This window comes from Podarcis tiliguerta (genome assembly GCF_965153285.1).
Source record: "Podarcis tiliguerta genome assembly, chromosome: 1".
Taxonomy (NCBI): domain Eukaryota; kingdom Metazoa; phylum Chordata; class Lepidosauria; order Squamata; family Lacertidae; genus Podarcis; species Podarcis tiliguerta.
This window is the reverse complement of record NC_139534.1, coordinates 105,050,074-105,069,261: the sequence shown is the minus strand read 5'-3', so window position 1 is coordinate 105,069,261 and position 19,188 is coordinate 105,050,074. Positions and strand designations below refer to the sequence as shown.

The 19,188-nt window shown below is 42.8% G+C and overlaps 1 protein-coding gene and 1 long non-coding RNA gene across 9 annotated transcripts in view; one reads left to right on the top strand and one right to left on the bottom strand.

The window, feature by feature from the left end:
• LOC310681474 overlaps positions 1 to 19,188 on the top strand; it is a 360,526-nt gene that overhangs the window by 237,756 nt on the left and 103,582 nt on the right. The window lies entirely within an intron of this gene.
• Positions 3,434 to 19,188, bottom strand: part of TTLL5 (tubulin tyrosine ligase like 5) — a 110,352-nt gene continuing 94,597 nt past the window's right edge. For 2 of the 8 annotated variants that reach the window (XM_083447690.1, XM_083447691.1), the window contains exons 33-36: positions 18,447 to 18,667; positions 9,415 to 9,515; positions 8,161 to 8,286; positions 3,434 to 4,033 (exon numbers count right to left, since the gene is read on the bottom strand). In XM_083447690.1, the coding sequence (XP_083303816.1) occupies positions 8,162 to 8,286; positions 9,415 to 9,515; positions 18,447 to 18,667 (447 nt within the window). In that variant the 3' untranslated portion in view covers positions 3,434 to 4,033; position 8,161. The remainder of the gene's footprint in view (positions 4,034 to 8,160; positions 8,287 to 9,414; positions 9,516 to 18,446; positions 18,668 to 19,188) is intronic. The other 6 variants (XM_083447692.1, XM_083447693.1, XM_083447696.1 and 3 more) reach the window with 4 other exon arrangements.

Below are 19,188 nucleotides of genomic sequence, written 5' to 3'. Positions count from 1 at the left end.
GGCCAACTCTGCTCTTGTTGCAGTGCCTATTGGTCCTTTGCCCTTCTACTTATGTTTCATTTTCACATACTTAAGTGAGGGGCTGTGACTGATCTACAGTAATCCAGTTCTCCTTGCTTGCATTTCCTCCTTTTCCACCATAAGCCCCACTCCATCGCCGTGACTCTGCTGTTTATGCTCACTCCTCTGCTTTTTTCGTGTGTGGTCTCCCATCTACATCAGCTTAGTACCAAGCTCGCCTGCCAATGAGATTAACCTTCTGCCCTTCACTGTGGTCCTGTGCCAGACTAGGGTTCCCACACCTGTAACCTGGACTGGAAAAAGCTTTTCCCAATATTAATAGCTGGTGCAGACAGACAAGAGTTGGGAGCATGGAGGTGAGCAAAAGTGTCAAGGATTGGGGTGAGTGGGTGTGCCTCCAAGTTGCTGCTTGTTTTTTAAGCCCATCATGCAATTGCTGCTGGTCTGTTTCATTTGACCCTTAGCCAGATAAATACTGGCGATAAAAATCCATGTGGACTCCCCCCCCCCCAACGTTTTTTCATAGGTAGTCTTCAAGGGCAGGGGGAGCACATTTGACCCTCACCCTGGCAGTAGTTTGAGCTCGCCCAGGTTGAGATGCACTTTTTCTAGAACTTGGACAGTGATCTGTGCCATCGCCTCTGCGGCCCTTTCAATTAAACCCCAACCAAGCTCCTGTAGCCCAAATCTATCGCTGTTCGTTCTCTACCATACTTGCTTTAATTCGTAATTTCAAGCATTTTTTTTTTTTAAAGGGATGTGAAAAACTCTAAGTTAGAGCAGCTGGGCTGCTGTCAATCCATCATACAGGCTTTCTTTGGCTGAGTGCCTGTGACAGGGAAATTCATGCTTGGGTAAGAGAATACTTACCCACTCATTGCCTAACTTTTGGCATTTTGATTTCTCTTTAGGTCTCGTTGACCTGTTATCATGCTCAGATGAAACAAGCAGCTCTCGTTTTGTTCTAACTTTGTTGCACGTTTTAATTCTAAAGGGCAAGCAAGATTTCTTCATCCCTCTAATAACGGAATACCCTTTTGGAATGGGAAAACTAATGCTGTACCTATGAGGACACACCACTGACTTGTGTGCTAGCATTTTAATCGTATTATTTTTCCAGTCCTCCCCCCCCCCCCTTTTATTCTGATCCCGCTTTGAAAAACAAATGCTGTTGAATAGCAAGATGTTATCCTTCTGGGCAGAGACTAACTGAAAACACATTAGCGGCCCAGCACAATTTCCCCCACCAGCATAGATTAGCCGATACACATTTTGGGTTTCACATGCTGATGTTGCATTTTTATTGCATGGTTCGTGGCTAGAGACTTGCCCATTCCCATTATCCTCAGTCTCCTTTCTCCATCAGCAAATTGTGGAGTCACTCTGTTCAGCCTTTTCCCAGGACCATCAACCCTTTCCAGAGCCTTGGGCCCAGTCTGCAACCTCCTAGCATAATGAAGAACTAAACCTTTCCCTGCCCCATTCAGTATCATAAGCAATGAGTTGTACCATCAAGGGATAAACAATTTGGGATGTGATCTATTGATTCCAGAAGTCTTGTTTTTCCAGTGCTGATATATTGTAGCTTTCTGGAGGTTGGTGACACCAGAAAATTGTCCCTCTGCTTCTGGGCAAACTCAAAGCGTAGTCAAAGGACACAATCTTAGCCATGTCTCCATGGCTGTTTGAACCTGTCACAACATGAAGAGGGCAACTGCTTTTTGCCCATGATGGACAGCACAGCTCAACTGGTAGAGCATAAGACTCTTAATCTCAGGATAATGTGTTTGAGCCCCACGTTGGGCAAAAGATTCCTGCATTGCAGGGGGTTGGACTAGACAACCCTTGTAGTTCCTTCCAACTATACAATTCTATGATTCTAATGGCACATATGGCTGCCTGACGTAAACTGGAGACGTTTTATTTTCTTTTAGGCAAGGGTAAGTTCAGACAATGACTAGGATGAGCCTTTTTCTGCATGTTTGGTGTTTGATCCCTTACACTTAAATCTATTGGTCTATCAGACCTTGTAGGGTTGCTTGGTCATTCAAAAGGAATGTCAAGTCTTAGTGTGTTTTTTGAACATCTTTCTTTGCTGAACCTGCGTTTTGTCCTTGGGTCTCTACCAGGACAAATTCCCATGGATCTGCAAAGAGGATAGAGCTGGAGATTGGGGTGCTTACTAACCTGATCTGCAAATCTGTATCCATGCCTCAGCTTTGTAGCCAGTTCCTATGTCTGGCCATAATACATTGATCACCATTGCCTGAGATGTCAGCTAGGCTGTGACCAGGGAGAAATCAGTTCATAAGAAAATGGTTTAAAGGCCATCTTCTACATCCTTGAGAATGTTTGGCTCTGCTGTGGTGATCTTGTCTGCCCAAAAGTAAGTAGCTCAGAAGACACGAGCTGATGACTAATGTTCACAGTGCAGAAGCTGCTGCTAAGGATAGTACTGTAAGCAGCATGTCTTCCAGTTTTAGCACTTAAAACAGCTTGTTTAGCACTGACCAGTTTTAGCACTTAAAACAGCTTGTTTACCATGTGACAAACCAGTTAGGAAACATCTGCAATTTAGTCCACAACTTCAGCTAACTCTCCAACTTTATGTGGGGTGGAGACAATACGAATGTCATAGGAGAAAACTTGAGTGATGCTGCCCTTTTCTCCCCAGAGATTCATGACAGTACTAAAATATTCACTAAGAGTCAGCCCAAGTACGTGTTTCCCTACTATCTGTCCAGGTACGATGTAGCTCTAGCATGTAGGAAGCAGTTCCCTGGGATGGCAAGATTCCTACACAGTGTGGACTGTTATGCTGGGTGGGGACTGCAAACTGTGATTTTCTCTAGTCAATATCAGGAGAGAGAAAAAGACAATATCACAATTAGAAAGAAACCTCAATACTGAACAGTCTGTGAGCCTATGTAAACTCCCCTGAGAGCAAGCCCAGCTGAACACAGTGACCCTGAGAAGACAGGCATGGGATTTTGCTGTTAAGCTTGCAAGTAGTAAGGGCAGTGTAATGAACAGAGTGGCCAGTTTGGGCAGAAATGAACAGGGACAAACTCCTGTTCTGTGACTGAGTAAGATGTTTGTTTGGTTTGCAAGACTCTCTCCAAGTCCAGCTTACCTCACAGGACAAATGTAAAACACTTAGAATGGCGAATGGTGTGGAAATGATAAATAATGTACTGTTTCCATGCTCACGCAGCTGATCTGAAGTGACAGAACCCTATTAGTGGGATCAGTCTGGGCTCTGGAAACACAACTTCAGCACGGAAACATAAGAAACGTAAAGAAATGCAAGGGAAAATCAACGTAATGCATGAATAATAATAAAGCCTCCCACTGGAGTAAAATTAAATGTCAACTAATTGGAAGGACTTTTACCCAGCATAATAAATGTAAATTTTAAGCTAAACAAACAAAATGAATGACTTTATTCAGACTGAGCATTTCTATGGCTTTCTGTCAAAATTCAAGATAGCAGCCAGCAGAAGTGTCTATAGTCAAGTCAGCATTTCAGCTTCTTGTGCCACTGGTGGTGAAAGCTGCCCAGTACCTGATAGAGAACCTTGATTGTCCTCAAAGTGAGTCAAAATGACTGAGTGGATGGAGAAACCTGGGCCTCAGGATACATAATACAGACACCATTAAGAGCTCCTGTCTTATGTGAGTCATAAGCTTGACTAGTTGATGGAAGATGTGATATAGAATGCAAAGGAAGGCCTGAGGCTTAAGCAGCAAAAGCTCAGCGGAACTAGAAAGCCTCAAGTCAGGGCTCCAACAGCTCTTTCAGAAACACTCTGCTGCTCTGCTCTCCTTTCAGTGGGGAAAATTCTGGAGTGTGCGACCAGGTCTTGCTGTCAATCTGGGTGTTGCCAGGAGTGTGGAATGATGAGCGCTCATCCCTGCTTCATCTCTTCCTTGCATGCTGACGCACTGGATTGTTTGTCCACCCGTTATTGAGGATTAATCCTTCACTTCAGAAAGTAAGTGCAACCGGGAGCTGAAAGGGAGACAAAGGAAAGCTGGTTAATGGTTCCAGAGATATGTGCATGAGCCACAGGATACAGGAGTCTTCCTTGACACAAGTTACAAAACCAGACAGGATAATTCCAGATAGTGTTAGCTGCAGGCAGAGGAAATGCTGCTGTGGTGGTTCTGATCCCTGCCGTGCAGACGGAAGAAGAGACTCCACTATTCTAGAATAGTCTATATGATTGGCAGGGATCAGCAATCACATGACTGCTTTCTCACAGTAAGTGCAAGCTTGCTCTAGGGAAACAGGTACCTGCTATTTCCTGGGAGACTGAAGCTGCCACCTTCCGCATGCAAAGGAGATGCTCTCTGCCACTGAGCTATGGCCTCTCATAACTTGCGCTACACATGTAGCAAGTATTGCTAAAATCACTTGATTGCTCTGTGTAATCTACCTTGAGTAGCACTAAGAATATTAGCAGCATTTTACAAAGACGAATCTGTCTCCTTAAGTGTCAAGCATCACACGAACCCATGGAATTTGGAATGGTATCTGGGCCAGAATTGAAGTCTTTGTGAGCAATGCCTGGTCCAACAGAACAAGCATATTAGCTATGAAATATTAAAAGCTGGGTCACTGAACAGAAACTTTTGGTACAGTACCAAGTTAAGTGAATTCCCATGCTATCAACTCCACCTCTGTGTATGGCAAGCATTTATACTTTAACTTAAGGAATACTGCAAATGCCAGCACTCACAGAAAAATTATTGGCCTTGTAACAGTAGCATTAGAGTTAGGATAAAACTTCTATTTCAACCCCACATTGCTTTAATACTAGTATGCAAAAACATGTATATCTGTGACTAAAGTCTGCTATGGAAATAATTATTTTGTGACCATATTTTTTTCACTTTCTTTTTTTGCTTGAGTTAAACCCTGCTATATTGTAATAACTGTTTGAGCTAATGAATGAGTCGTTGCCTTTCCCCCGTCCTACTCAGTTCATAGGCTTTGAGGATTCTGGACATCCCAAGGCCACTTCACACATTACAAGTTTAGTTTGCAAGCTCCCAGCACACCCCCCCCCCATACCCACACACATTACAATGCATCTTAATACACACAGATACTTAATCATTTCCAGATGCTCTATGCCTGATTCATGAGTAGCCAAAGATGTAACTTTTTGTTGGTTTGCCCTACATTGATATTTTGATCACAGGAGTGACCTTTTGGGAATATTGCCATGCATGAAAAATGTTTTGTGCATAACAGAACCACTATCTGAGCTTGATTAAGAAGGCTGATTTCAAACAGCTTAAGAAACCACTGGATGTGATCCTAAGGTCAGAAATACTCAAAGAGAAGGGAGTCCAAGATGGATGGGAATTTCTTAAAGGTGAAATATTGAAGGCCCCAATGCAGACAATTCTAACAAGAAAGAAAAGTGGGAGGCCTCTAAAGAAACCGCTGTGGCTGCTTAAGGAGCTTACAGATGAGCTAAGGTTTGAGAAGGGCATGTATTTAAAAAAATTGAAGGGGAAATCATATAATTTATTAAACATAAATGGCAATGATTTCTATCCAATGCTAGGGGATTCTTGGGCAAGGGCAGTGGCGTAGCGTGGGTTGTCAGCACCCGGGGCAAGGCAAGTAATTTGTGCCCCCTAACCCGTGGATTTGCGCCCCCTAACCCGTGAATTTGCGCCCCCTAACCCTATCCCCCAAATGTTGCGCCTGGTGGGGCCGGCCCCCCCTGCACCCCCCACACTACGCCACTGGGCAAGGGGATTCTTGGCCCTCTTCGCCATGTTATCGTCTCTTGCACCCCTTCAAAAGTCTCCTCTGAGGGTCAGAGAACCCTCTGTGAAGGCTTGGAGGTTGTTGGAGGAGAGGCAAATAGCCCCAATCAAATAGTAAGTAATTTTTAAGAGCAAAAGCTTTTCAGAAGGTTCAGGGGAATGTACTAGGAAGGAGTGGGTCTGGAATTCCCTTGCTCAGTATCACATATACAAGATCAAGATGAATTGTCACCCATGCAATAAACAAACACATCATCAAGAGAGATTTGCAAATCTTCTCTCTCAAATGTGCCAGCTTATCATGGGATATGTTTTGTTGAAAAAATGGAGGGAATCATTAAAAACAAAGAACCTTATCTGCAGGCTGAAATGGTATAGTCCAAGATTATTCCATCTCAAATCACTCATCCTACTCTGCTCTCGACTCAGGGAGCTGGTTTGACACACTACTTTTTCTCTCATTCCAGAGTTCCAAAAGTGTTTTTTACAGCAGAGAAATACTCTGCAGACTTGGATTATTTGGACTCTTTGCAGCATAAAACCAGCAGATAACAGGAAACATCTTCTTCCTCTTGTAAAACAAAGACAAAGTGGCTGACCCAAAGTACGAGGGGCAGGTCATTCTCACCAGTTGAGGATTAAAAGTATCTATTCGTTACTCACTAGAAGCAAGCACCAACCCTCAGATTTAGTGGGGAAGGGGGCTACAGTGTTGGACATTATTCACCAGATGCTCTCTTGAGAAAGCAGCTTTCAACTTTGCCGGGATTCAATCAACTTCAACTGAAAATATGATCATTGAATAAACAGTTGCAATTGTGAACGATGGTTGATTTTAGAACTGTAACTGCTTACTAAGGAAACCTAAGGATGGAATGACACGTTACATACAGTTCCATAGTTCATTTTTCACTGGGGTATTTGTGCTCTCTCTCTCTCTCTCTCTCTCTCTCTCTCTCTGCATTATGAAGTTGCTGAGGCTGCAATCTGAAGTGGAAAACTGGCAAAGGGCAGAGGGGTTTCTTAACCTTTTCACCTTCATGCTATTATTCCACTGAAACTCATCCTCCAGTTATTTCCCCCACAATTGGAAAGAAAAGTTGATGCACAAAAATTTGTTACAGAGCCAGTTCTGCAGCCTCCCACCTGAAATGTCATTGGAAGGGAGGTTTCAGACTCAAGACAACTTATGCTGTCAGTTATCGTAAGCAAGAGAGGCAGGAAGGTGAAAATGAGGAACGGAATTAAAAGGGATTACTATTGTGCAGGAAGGAATGCATCACTGCACAGAAATTGGAGGGATTCCTGTTTCCAGCTGCTCCTGCTGAAGGATTTAAAGATATAGCTGACAATGAGGAGCTTTCTGGAACTAAGAGCCAAGGCTCTCAGAGGCCAGAGTTTTCAACACAAAAAATGCATACTTAAGAGTGGTGATGTACAGAACTCTTCTGACTTTATAGAAGCCCTGGGAACCTAAACCTACAATATAGATGATGGAAAACCTGGATATAGTCAGGATTATAGATGCTGCCAAAATTCACTAGGCTCCACAGATTATATAGATGCTGCCAAAATTCACTAGGCTCCACCCTGAAAATGAACTTCAGGGGCTCAGTAACATTTGCCTAAAAAGAATCAAAAGCACTCCATATTTTTCTCAAACTCAGATTAAAATCCTATTGGGAGAAGACTTCTCAGGTGATGCCTTGGAAAGCAGTCCCTGCTCACATAGAGAAGATTCTCTCCATTGCCTTCTAGGAAACTTCTTTATGAGGCTGCCCACCCTGCATAGGGGATCTTACTGCCCCAAGTGCCTCCCAGGGAGATGAGTTTTTGCCTCCCAATAGTACTTTGGGGACAGATTTGGAAAGCAAAACAAGTGCTACAATTAAAATTTCCATTCATTTGAAGGGGGCTGCATTCTACAGAGTAGCACGTGTGCAGAAAATGGATTTAAAAGAAAGCAAAGCAGAGAAGAAACTAGTGAAGGTAACTGAACATTGCTGAAAGCCCTGCCTTAATCAATAAAGATATAATAGGCACAATTGTAGAATTCAAGGTATGGGCAAATTCTGTGAAAGGGAAAAGACTAGGCACAATAAAGACCTGTAGCAAGTCTGTTCATAGTAATATGTCACTTGCCAGCTCTGACAATATAGAATCCATTATTTATTTCTTAGAATATGCTGGCAAGTGACATATTACTATGAACAGACTTGCTACAGGTCTTTATTGTGCCTAGTCTTTTCCCTTTCACAAAAAGTCCCACCCTCACATGTTCTCGGGGGGATATGCCCCTTTTACTCTACTCAATTATGGAAGGAAAGGAGGCGCAGGTGAATCTTCTGTTACCTTAAGCTGGCCCTCCCTCCACTGGCCTTTTCTTTCTCTGCCCTACAAGTGAATCAGTGGCTCTGGATCGGCTGGACAAAGGTCTAGTTCTGGCGAAAATAATGTGGGGGGAAGCTTCCAAAAGACCTGGAAAATGGGGAAAAAATGGCTTAGCATGGGGCAGGTTCCTCTGCTTCTTGGTACTAAAACCTCTTTTCTACTTGGCTTAAAAGGTAAAGGTAAAGGGACCCCTGACCATTAGGTCCAGTCTTGACCGACTCTGGGGTTGTGGCGCTCATCTCACTTTATTGGCCGAGGGAGCTGGCGTACAGCTTCCGGGTCATGTGGTCAGCATGACTATGCCGCTTCTGGCGAACCAGAGCAGCGCACAGAAACACCGTTTACCTTCCTGCTGGAGCGGTACCTATTTATCTACTTGCACTCTGACGTGCTTTCGAACTGCTAGGTTGGCAGGAGCAGGGACTGAACAACGGGAGCTCACCCCGTTGCGGGGATTCGAACCGCTGACCTTCTGATCGGCAAGTCCTAGGCGCTGTGGTTTAACCCACAGCGCCACCCGCGTCCCTCCACTTGGCTTATCATCCACCAATTCCAGAAAAGACGACAATGACCTGATGCGAAATCAAACTGCAACACCATGAGAAGCTGAGTGTGTACTCCATATAGTGAAGGGGATTTCAACGTACTCACCAGCATGACAGATAAAAGTAAGTTGGCTTGGAGATGTTCCATTTTGGTATTTGAGCTTTTCAGGGGTGGGAAATGTAGCTCTAGTGCTAATATGGATTCAGGACAAGAAAACACTCCCCCCACTTTAGTTAAAAGTGGAAATGTTATTGAGTGCTTTCTTCATTCCTCAATTAAAAATTCAGAAAAAGTTCCGCCCAACATGACGTATGCCTGGCACAAGCAAGGACTACTCCTTTTCTGCAGCATGGAGTGGATAGGCCCTATTTTCTTAAAGACTGCCATAAAAAGTAGCTAAAAATTGCATTTTTTTTTTTTTTTTTGGCCTAAAAAGCTCAACAACTGTCCGGATTTTCACTGTTTGAAATATGGCAACCCTATTTTATGACATTTCATGTTGACTGAGGTCATGGCTGAAAACTGATTCCTGTATTGCAGGGGGTCAAAACGATGACCCTTTGGGTCCCTTCCAACTCTACAATTCCATGATTCTTGTCAGGGCAGGCAAGTTACAATGCAAATGGAAAACCAAAAAAAAGGTTGGCTGCAATGCCTTGGTTCTCTCACCTTTGGAGTTTGTGAGTGGCTCACAGGATTTAGCACTGTTAAGGCTATTCTGGAATCCATTCAGGTGCCCTTCTGTGGCGGTTGCCCTGCTAGACAAAACACTGAATCAGAGGATAGCACAAACACATGTATGAGAAGGAAAATACATCTCTATGAAGGGTAAAACCATTCTAGTATTCATTAGCAGATGAACCAAAAGGTCTTTCTAGACAATTTATTTCTTCGCATAATCAATGTGTAGTTGTCAGGAACATACAAATCAACCTCATGCCACATCAGACTATTTGTCCCATCTAGACCTATGCGGTCTATTTTATTTTAAATAAAGTCATTAAAAAAGCATTTCTAAGCTACTTAATCTTTTAAAATTGGTATACTAAAATGACAAAAACTTAGTAAAACACGGTTCTAAAGGTAAAGGTACCCCTGCCCGTACGGGCCAGTCTTGACAGACTCTAGGGTTGTGTGCCCATCTCACTCAAAGAGGCCAAGGGCCAGCGCTGTCCGAAGACACTTCCGGGTCACGTGGCCAGCGTGACATCGCTGCTCTGGCGAGCCAGAGCCGCACACGGAAACGCCGTTTACCTTCCCGCTAGTAAGCGGTCCCTATTTATCTACTTGCACCCGAGAGTGCTTTCGAACTGCTAGGTTGGCAGGCGCTGGGACCGAACAGCGGGAGCGCACCCCGCCGCGGGGATTCGAACTGCCGACCTTTCGATCGGCAAGCCCTAGGCACTGAGGCTTTAACCCACAGCGCCACTCGCATCCCTTAAAACACGGTTCTAGAAGCAGATAAAAAGAAGAGCAGCTCCAGCCTTCCCCAGCCTGGTGCTGTTCATATAAATGGGCCCCCCAAATTCCAGCGCCAGCGACCATGATCCATGGTCAGGGACGATGGGAGCTGGTGTCCAAAACATCTGGAGGAGTCTAGAGTCAGAGATGGTTGGGCTACTCAAAATGGATTCAGTTCTCAAATAATTCATGCAGAATCCATAATCAATTTCCTATGAACAATTCAGATGTTCTTCCATGAAGTAGTGCTTCGGTTCCAGGAGTGTTTCATTTTGCAAGGACTTGTGTTCAGTGAATATCAAAGCGAACAAATCATGAAAAAATGAGACAATGTGAAGGGTAACCCGGCGACTTAAAGATTTTCAATTAATGCTGTATGTACCAATTCAGTAACTAAATTCAGAAAGGAGCACATTTTCATTACAGCTCAAGTACATGTCGAGAAGACTGACAGCAAGGTGCCACATGCAATGCCTCTGTCAGGAATTCTCCATTTTCCTAGTTCGAAGTTGAAAACATGGGTCTTCCTCAGAACTTGAAGACCATTCCCTACTCAAGCAGCACCCATCATTTGGCAGACGATACATCTATAAACTTAACACACAATGGTACACAGAGACAGAATAAGTGAAGCAAGCAGCTTCAATTTTGGTGGGTTGCACAGTGCTTTTCTTCCTTATTAATTAATGGAAGCAAACAAAAAACCTGCATGCAGTAGACACTGAGAATAAAATATTCCAGCCTAAAAAAAGAATACTTTCAGTCTGACAAGTGGCAGAAATGAAAATATATATAGTTATAAAACAGATTCAGCATAGGGACAGAATGGATGGGTTAAATTACTTTCAATGTATGAAAACTGTAAGATACTGGACCATATCGTTGCTATTTTGCAGATGTAATGAGAACTTGATATATGCATATGTAATGTAGTACGATTATGTATTTTACTTTTAAAAAAAAAAAAACCAGCAGTACAAGAAGTTACAGACCCAGCTCAAAAGATCTACAAGTTCCATTATCAAATTCATATTCAGACATAACTTAGACATAGGCTGGGTCATTTTCCATCCGAAAATTAATGCCCCAAGGCATTTTGTCAGGTGAAAAGCATTACCCTTTTTCTCACTGCAGCATTATGAATTAACACTGTTGCATTAAGAACTGCCTTCTCCTCCTATCTCTGAGCCCTACCCGCTACCTCTTTTTCAGCCTAACAAGTTGCTATATTTAAAAGTACAATCTTTGCACCGATGACTCAGATGTATTTCTCTATTTCTGACCTCTAAGCTTGGACTAATTTAATATCCCCAAATTCCACATGCTTTTAGATGTTCTGCTGGCAGATAAACATATACTTTCCAATGGAGTTGCTGATCTTCCACTTGATCATAGGTCACTGCCTCCTCCTTTGTTTCCTGACAGCTGCATTTCCCCTAATTTCCAGATTTTTTCCCCCCTCTCTCTCTTTAGTACTCCTCTTCCTACCCTTTTGCTGTTTCACTTTTCTTTATCTCCTTCCACACGTCGCTCCCTTTCTCATTTGTCTAAATCAAAGTTCATGCTCAAGTCCTATTCCAATGGCAGCTGATTCCAGGGGGTTGGAGAAGCAACACTAAAAGCTTGGTTTCTAGTAAAAATGAAGTGTACCTCTAGGGCATGCAGAACTCTCAGTACCCCGAATGGCAGATGAAGCTTATCGACTACATGGAATTAGCAGAAATGACTGGCAGAATCAGAGACCAGGGAGAAGAGATGGCGAAGGAAGATTGGAGGAAGTTTAAAGACTACTTACAGAAGCATTATAAGATAAAGAATGTTTGAGGACATCAGATTGAATTTAAAAGAATATTAGCATAAAAATTTAACGATTAAGAAAGACTAATGTTTTAAGATATATGGAAATGCAATTATGTTAAGATATTAAGATTAAGTTGAACCAAAGATATGCCAGAGGGAAAGAATTTACTGTCAGAATATAAGATCTAGAATACAGAGTGGGAAGGTCTGGGGAAGTTGTAGACCTAAGCTAATGTTAAAAAATGCAAAGACACAATAATTGTTTTTAATCTTTTCTTTAATTTTTTTATTTTTATTTTTTGTACACTGTATTTTATACTGTTTGTATGTATTGTTTTTATTTTTTGTTTTGTATTTGTTTGTTTGTATTGTCTGTTTATTGGTTGTGAAAATAAAAAAATATTATACAGAACTCTCAGTACCCCAGTACCCCATCTGAGAAGCACACTTACTGGGTGACTCCTTAGCTAACCTGCTCCCAAATTGTTTAATGGCACCAGTTTCGCCCTAAATTCCATGACAGACTTGGCACTTCAGTAATTTGCAAGCACCCAGATCTCATCATGAATTGATGTCTGGATTCCAGCAACTGTTTCCTAGAGATTTGCCCTCAAGTTCATCAAGGAGCCTAGACAGATGTTTATCAAATGCCAGAGGTCCAAAAAGCACCCATGGTTTCTAACAGCTGTTCAGCACCTGGGGCACATCAGGATGATAGAGCCTCTCTCTTGGTGAGATGGTTGCTCATACATTGAGCCTGCCTACTGATCTAGAGAGAGGCACCATCCTGAGAAGGAATGAGCTCTGAGTTGCATCAACTCCCTACACTAGAAGCCTGAAGATGAATACAAATCCAGTGAGTTTGAATATTAGTGTCACAGGACTATCTGTAAATTTGTATTTTTCTCAACATAATGATAGAGTTATATTTCAATAAATAAACATTTATAACCATCCACCAAAGTCCCCAAACTTTTAACTCATAAGTTGCATGTCTTTATAATGTTAGGGAGTTTCCTATTTTTTTAAAAAAAGCAATTTATTCTTACAAATTAGGTGATGCAAAATATATATAGCAAGAGATGAGCCTTCTTTGTCTAGTTCTTATTACCTTCCTCAGTGGGGAAAATATGCATGTGGTTGATGGAATGGGGAAGAGTCCTAACTGGGAGGTTCCCAAGCTATTCAAATATTGTTGAATTAGAAATATTCATCTTTAGGATATCCATCACATATTCAGCAATTTTTAAAAAACCTCTAGTAATTCTCTTTTCTTCTAAAGATCATATGTGGTCCAGCTGAGACTGGAATAATGAGATGGTTCAGACATGTAATACAGATTTTAGGTTTTCTTTATTACTCAAAGACAGTTTCTCTAGAAACCTTTGAAAAGAGATTCAATGGTTGTAGCATATTATACCTATGATGAAATGGCAAAAAGACAAGCCAATAGGCAGCAGATTTGAGATAAAGAAAAATATATATCCAACATTGCACATATTTACATGGGAATAAAGGTAAAGGTAAAGGGACCCCTGACCATTAGGTCCAGTCGTGGCCCAATCTGGGGTTGCGGCGCTCATCTCACTTTATTGGCCGAGGGAGCCGGCTTACAGCTTCTGGGTCATGTGGCCAGCATGACTAAGCCGCTTCTGGCGAACCAGAGCAGTGCACGGAAACGCTGTTTACCTTCCCGCCGAAGCGGTACCTATTTATCTACTTGCACTTTGATGTGCTTTCGAACTGCTAGGTTGGCAGGAGCTGGGACCGAGCAATGGGAGCTCACCCCGTCGCAGGGATTCGAACCGCTGACCTTCTGAGCGGCAAGTCCTAGGCTCTGTGGTTTAACCCACAGCGCCACCCGCGTCCTTTTACATGGGAATAGGCCTCCATTAAACACAAATAATTATTTGCGAGTAAATGTGCATAGAGGGGCATTGCAATTACCAAGACTAGAACACAACCAAGGTAAGTTTGTCCTCCAGAATACAGAATGGTATAACATGAACAGATCAAAGGAGTCATGTAGGCCAATGTCTTGGTTCAACCTTTCCTTGAGAAGCTTCATGGAGACACATGCTCCACAACCTCCTGAGACAGCTTGTTCTGAACTGCATGTTCTCTTGCTTATCTCAATACCTAGCACTGGAACTTGCACAGAAGTTTAGCATATTCTTCCCCCACACCAGAGGAAAAATACTAGAAACGTAGATTAAAAGCTTGAAGTTTGAGTTTGTTTAGAACTTAATCCCTTCCTGTTAAGGATGGGGGGTTTTTTTGGGGGGGGGTTGACCAAACATAAAATCTCTTAGCATTTTCTCTCATGAGATGTAATGGAATTCTTGACAGTAGAGTTCAAAAGGCTGGAAATACCAACAAAGAACAAATGGTCTGTATTAAACAGCTGAAGAACAATGGAAAGCATAAGCCTTGAAGCACCTAAGAAGTAGTTTTCATTTGAATTGCTTTTTAGTAAAAGGGAATCTCTCTTGCATACAAAACATGAGCTGTGTCCCCCCCCCCTTGATTCTGTAAGAAAGACAAACTGGACAATACAAAAGGACACACAGATCAGTGAAAGAGGTTTGGATGTGGTCAATCCCCCAGTTGTTCTGGAATATATTGGGAGCTCTCATTTCCGTGTAACTGAGAAAAGTCAGTATATGATCCCACAAATTGCAAGAATAGACTTGGAGACTTATGCTAGAGTCTGAACAGCAACTCAGAAAGTATTTCCGGAATGGCTCCTTGCAGCCTTCAGTAATTGGACTACACTCTGAAATTGTGAAGGAATCTTTTACTTTTTTCACCCTTCTATGCATTTTCGATGCTGAGCTTTTTCCGGTTTTCCCACACTTATGCCTGTCACAGAGCAGAAACCACAAGAACGCAGTAAAGTCAAGTCTGTCCAAGGAGCTGCAATTCCATCTCACAAGGATAAACATTCTCCCTGCCAATATGTGAGTACAGCACACCGGCATCTTCAAACACACATCTTGCTGCTTGGCAGACAAGCTCACTGAAAAGGCTTGTCACCTGAACTAACATGCATCACCCCCAGGACGGGAGAGTCAAACAAAAACTGTTATCAGCACAGGACTATCGAAACAGGTATGGCTATCTGTACTAGTTGAACTGACCAATTTAATTAACACCTGGATCCCATTTTAAAATGTGTCTGGAGGATTAGTCTCAAAAATATTTCAACTAGTAGTCCATCTTATCTCAGAGGCTCATGGTAGGTGAAAAGAAAGTTAATGTATAAAAATTGAAGGGGCAATCCTTCTAATGGAACAATAATCTAAAAACCTGTGACCAGAAAGAAAGGAACAATGACACTGCTCTAATGACAGTGCACTAATCTCAGAGTTGGATGGTCAGGGAAGGAATTTTGGGCTCTTGTTCGTACTCACAGTACGTTCGCACGTAGGAATCATTTGCAATGTTTGGCAGTGAACACAGTTCTCCGTCTTACACTCTTCTATGAAACAGAAGAGGCAGTGGCCATACCTGTTCATTGTTGGGAATTCCTCCCTAGTCTCTTGTATTTTTCAAACAACAACTGTGCTACATAGACACCTTGTTAAAAGAGAAGCCATGCAGACACACACTTACATTGTGTGGGGTTGGGGTGGAGGCTTAGATACACCAGGCTACCAAATATTAGTATGCTTAAGTGCTAGAAGGTTCCTAACAACCATAACAGGCAGCGGGGATGGAGAAGGATTTTCTTTGGTCCACCATCAGATCAAACAAATTCAAAACTCTCAGTCTTTAAGAAGACCAGAATGTAGTTATTAAGCAGATGGTGTGTTGTGCCACTTTTTGCAATGCAGTTTAAGTTTAAAAAATGCTGATATACAAAGTGTATACAACTGTGCATTTTAGGGAAATTCATACAATTTAAAAACCGCTGGAGAAGGGTTATACTAAGGAGTTGGGCTCTTAATACAGATTTTGGCCCTGGCTGATAGACATGTGAGACATTGCTGGTCAGGAAACGTTGGTGGCTCCTCCTCCTGGCTGTGTTTATGTGCTCCAGAGGAAGCACCATCCTAAGGATTAAAGAAGCCCTTTAACAGGATGGTCCTTCCATCCCTATGGGTCCTTATTACTTCACAGGATGCTGCACACTGATGCACCCATCACTGCAGCGACGCATATTTCACCTGATGTGAAGGCTGCCTAGTCCTATAGACTGGGGGAAGCGAAGCAAACCTCACAATTTACAACAATAAAGATTTATAATGCAACTCAATATCTCCAAAGATAGATAATATAATTTACGAGGAGCTTGGAGAGGCTTCTGTATAATGAGAGACTGAGAATAATGAAATAATGAGATTGTTTAGTCTAGGAAAGAGACAAGCAAGAAGCAGCATGATGGAGCACAAAATAACAAAATGGTCAAGGAAAGATAAGTCAGACTCCAACTTAATGACCTCCATAAAAATAGAAAGATGACAAGTTTACAAGCAACAATGATTTCAATACCTCTCCAGAAACTCTACTGAAACTAAAAACTGAGAACAATACAATATGAAATTGTTCTCACATTTAAAACATCAACAGTTAAGGTTTTTGTTAGGAGTCTACAGAAGTTACAAAAGCAGTCTATCACACTGCAGGAAATAAAACATATCACCAGTACCGGGAGATAAGAATACACTTCTATATGTATTTAAGATAATTTGTTTTTAAAGCTTTCTTTGTAGCATTAAATACAAGTAAGAATGATACAGGATAATGGCTAAATTACACATTATTTTTTCAAACACAGACAAAGATCAGAACAAGCATACATCACAATACAGAAATGCAAAGTTTTGTTGGCTCAAAAGTAATGTATTAGAAATCCATGACAAAGAAACAATGTACAGAAAGTGAAGTGTGCAATGAGGTCCTAGCAGGATGAATGCTAGAAGTGGGGAACTTTTGACAGCCTGCCATGTCTGTCCCACTGTGTCCTGCACACCTACTAATCATATGGAGATTGGAAATAAAGAGAAGGCAGGCAGATTTCTTATTTCCAATTTTAGCACTAAGCACCATAGAGCTAAAATTGCAGATAAGTGGTCTGACTGCTCTTTAATATTAAAAAAACAGAATTTCCGCCTATTCCCACTCCAACGTTGGAGTGGGGCTAGGAAGCAAGGCTGAGTTTTACTCTATCTCCAGACTTAGTACTGTGGTACATAGTGGTAAGGCTGGAAGGGGGGGGAAATCCCTGTCTGCTCTTTAGTGATACTGTCTAAAGCAGGGGTCGGCAAACTGAGGTCCGTGAGCCGCATCAGGCCCAATTGCCTGCTGGATCTGGCCCGTGCACGGTCCTGGAATCACCACTTGGATCGGCGTGATCGTTCAGGCTGTGCCATTTTTTTGCAATTTGGGGGGGGCACCTTCCCCCCCACACACACCATGGCAGCACCTCCTCCCTCCTCCTCCTGGCTTCTTCCCGCCCTGCGGAGAAAGGGAGCTTGCTTTAATTGGTGCCAGCCAATTCAAAGCCTCGCTGCCCGCGCGCTGAGGCGCAGCCCAGGAGGTGGGAAAGCAGGGGGGGGGAGAGAAGCCCCCCTCCACAGCGTGCATATGTGCACATGTGTGTGCGTGTGCGCAGTTCGGCCCGCCACAAGGTCTGAGAGGCGGTGAACCAGCCCCCTCCTAAAAAGGTTTGCTGACCCCTGGTCTAAAGAGCAGGCAGAGGGATCTTGCTAGCCACCTCCACCCCTGGAGAGGAGGGCTGGAAATGGTGTGTGTACGTGGCCCTGTGTCCCTGCATGCCTGCTCTGTGTGTGCACTGTCTCTCTGCATTTTTGGTGCATGCAAATTTATTTTGTGCATGTTTGTTTTGTGATGTTGTGATTTCCAAAAGCTTGGTCAAGTGTGAATCAAGCCCTTGGGGTGAAATAGATTCCCCACCCTGGCTGTATGCCATAGTAAATCCTTTCTCAACTTTAGGTGCCCAGATGTTGTTGGACTACAACTCCCATCATCCCTAGCTAGTAGGACCAGTGGGTCGGGAATGATGGGAGCTGTAGGCCAACAACCTGGGGACCCAAGGTTGAAAAAGGCTGCCGTAGTGTATAGCAGTGATGGCCAAACTTGGCCTTCCAGCTGTTTTGGGACAACAACTCCCATCATCCCTAGTTAACAGGACAAGTGGTCAGGGATGATAGGAACTGTAGTCCCAAAACAGCTGGAGGGCCAAGTTTGGCCATCATTGGTGTACAGCAATACATCTTATTTGGGTTACTCTTTCCCCCACCTTCCTCAAACGAAAAAAAAAACAACAAAAAACAGTTCTTAAAATTTATCTAATACAGTTACATCAAACAATCAGGACACCGCCCCCCCACCAAGGAAAAGTTAGTCATTTACTGCCAATGTTTCTCCATCAACATCTTTCAATAGCGAGTTCTGTTTCAGGAACACAAACTTACTTGGAAATCCTCTGAGATGCCACCTTCCTAATAACTGCTTGTCTATGGTTGGCTGGGGGCTTAGGGATCAAGTTTGAAGATGCACTCTGGGATGGCATCACCTTATTCAGGTTCGGTACCTTCTGGCTGCTAGAAATGGCACTTGATGTCCTGTGGGCACCAGAATTAGTTGATAGGGTCATAGAGCTGATGGTGGATGTTGGGAAGTTAGCAAACAGAGCCTAGCAAAAAAAAAGAAAGAAAGAAACGTAGATTTAATCTGCCTTCTATGACTAGGTAAGGAAGTAGATGTTATGTTATCCAGCCAGACCGTTTCTACTTGAAATTTACAATGCAATACTAACTTTACAAACACCTTGTTCTATAGTTCACTGTGCAATGAAAAAGTAATTGAATTTATGCTCTTCTCCAATATTTAGAGCCTTAAGATTCCTGATGTTTGCGAGATTATTGCTCAGTGCTGCCTTTGCATCTTCTCTAATTGCATGCAGACGAGGAGTTCTATCACCCAGTGGGAAGAGTCAACAAAGCAGCTTCTAACAGCGTGACTGTCAGAGGCTGAAGAAAGGTCAGGACTGTTTTTCTTGGGGGCAGCAGACATCCAAAAGGCTTTTGTTTCTCTGGTGTGCTGTAATCCTGGCTGTTCTACACTCTAGCCAGCATACAGAATGACCTGAGCTTCTGGATTCAGCTTCAAAGAAAGCTATCCCACTGTGAGCCCCCTTAGTGTATGTTAGGAAGC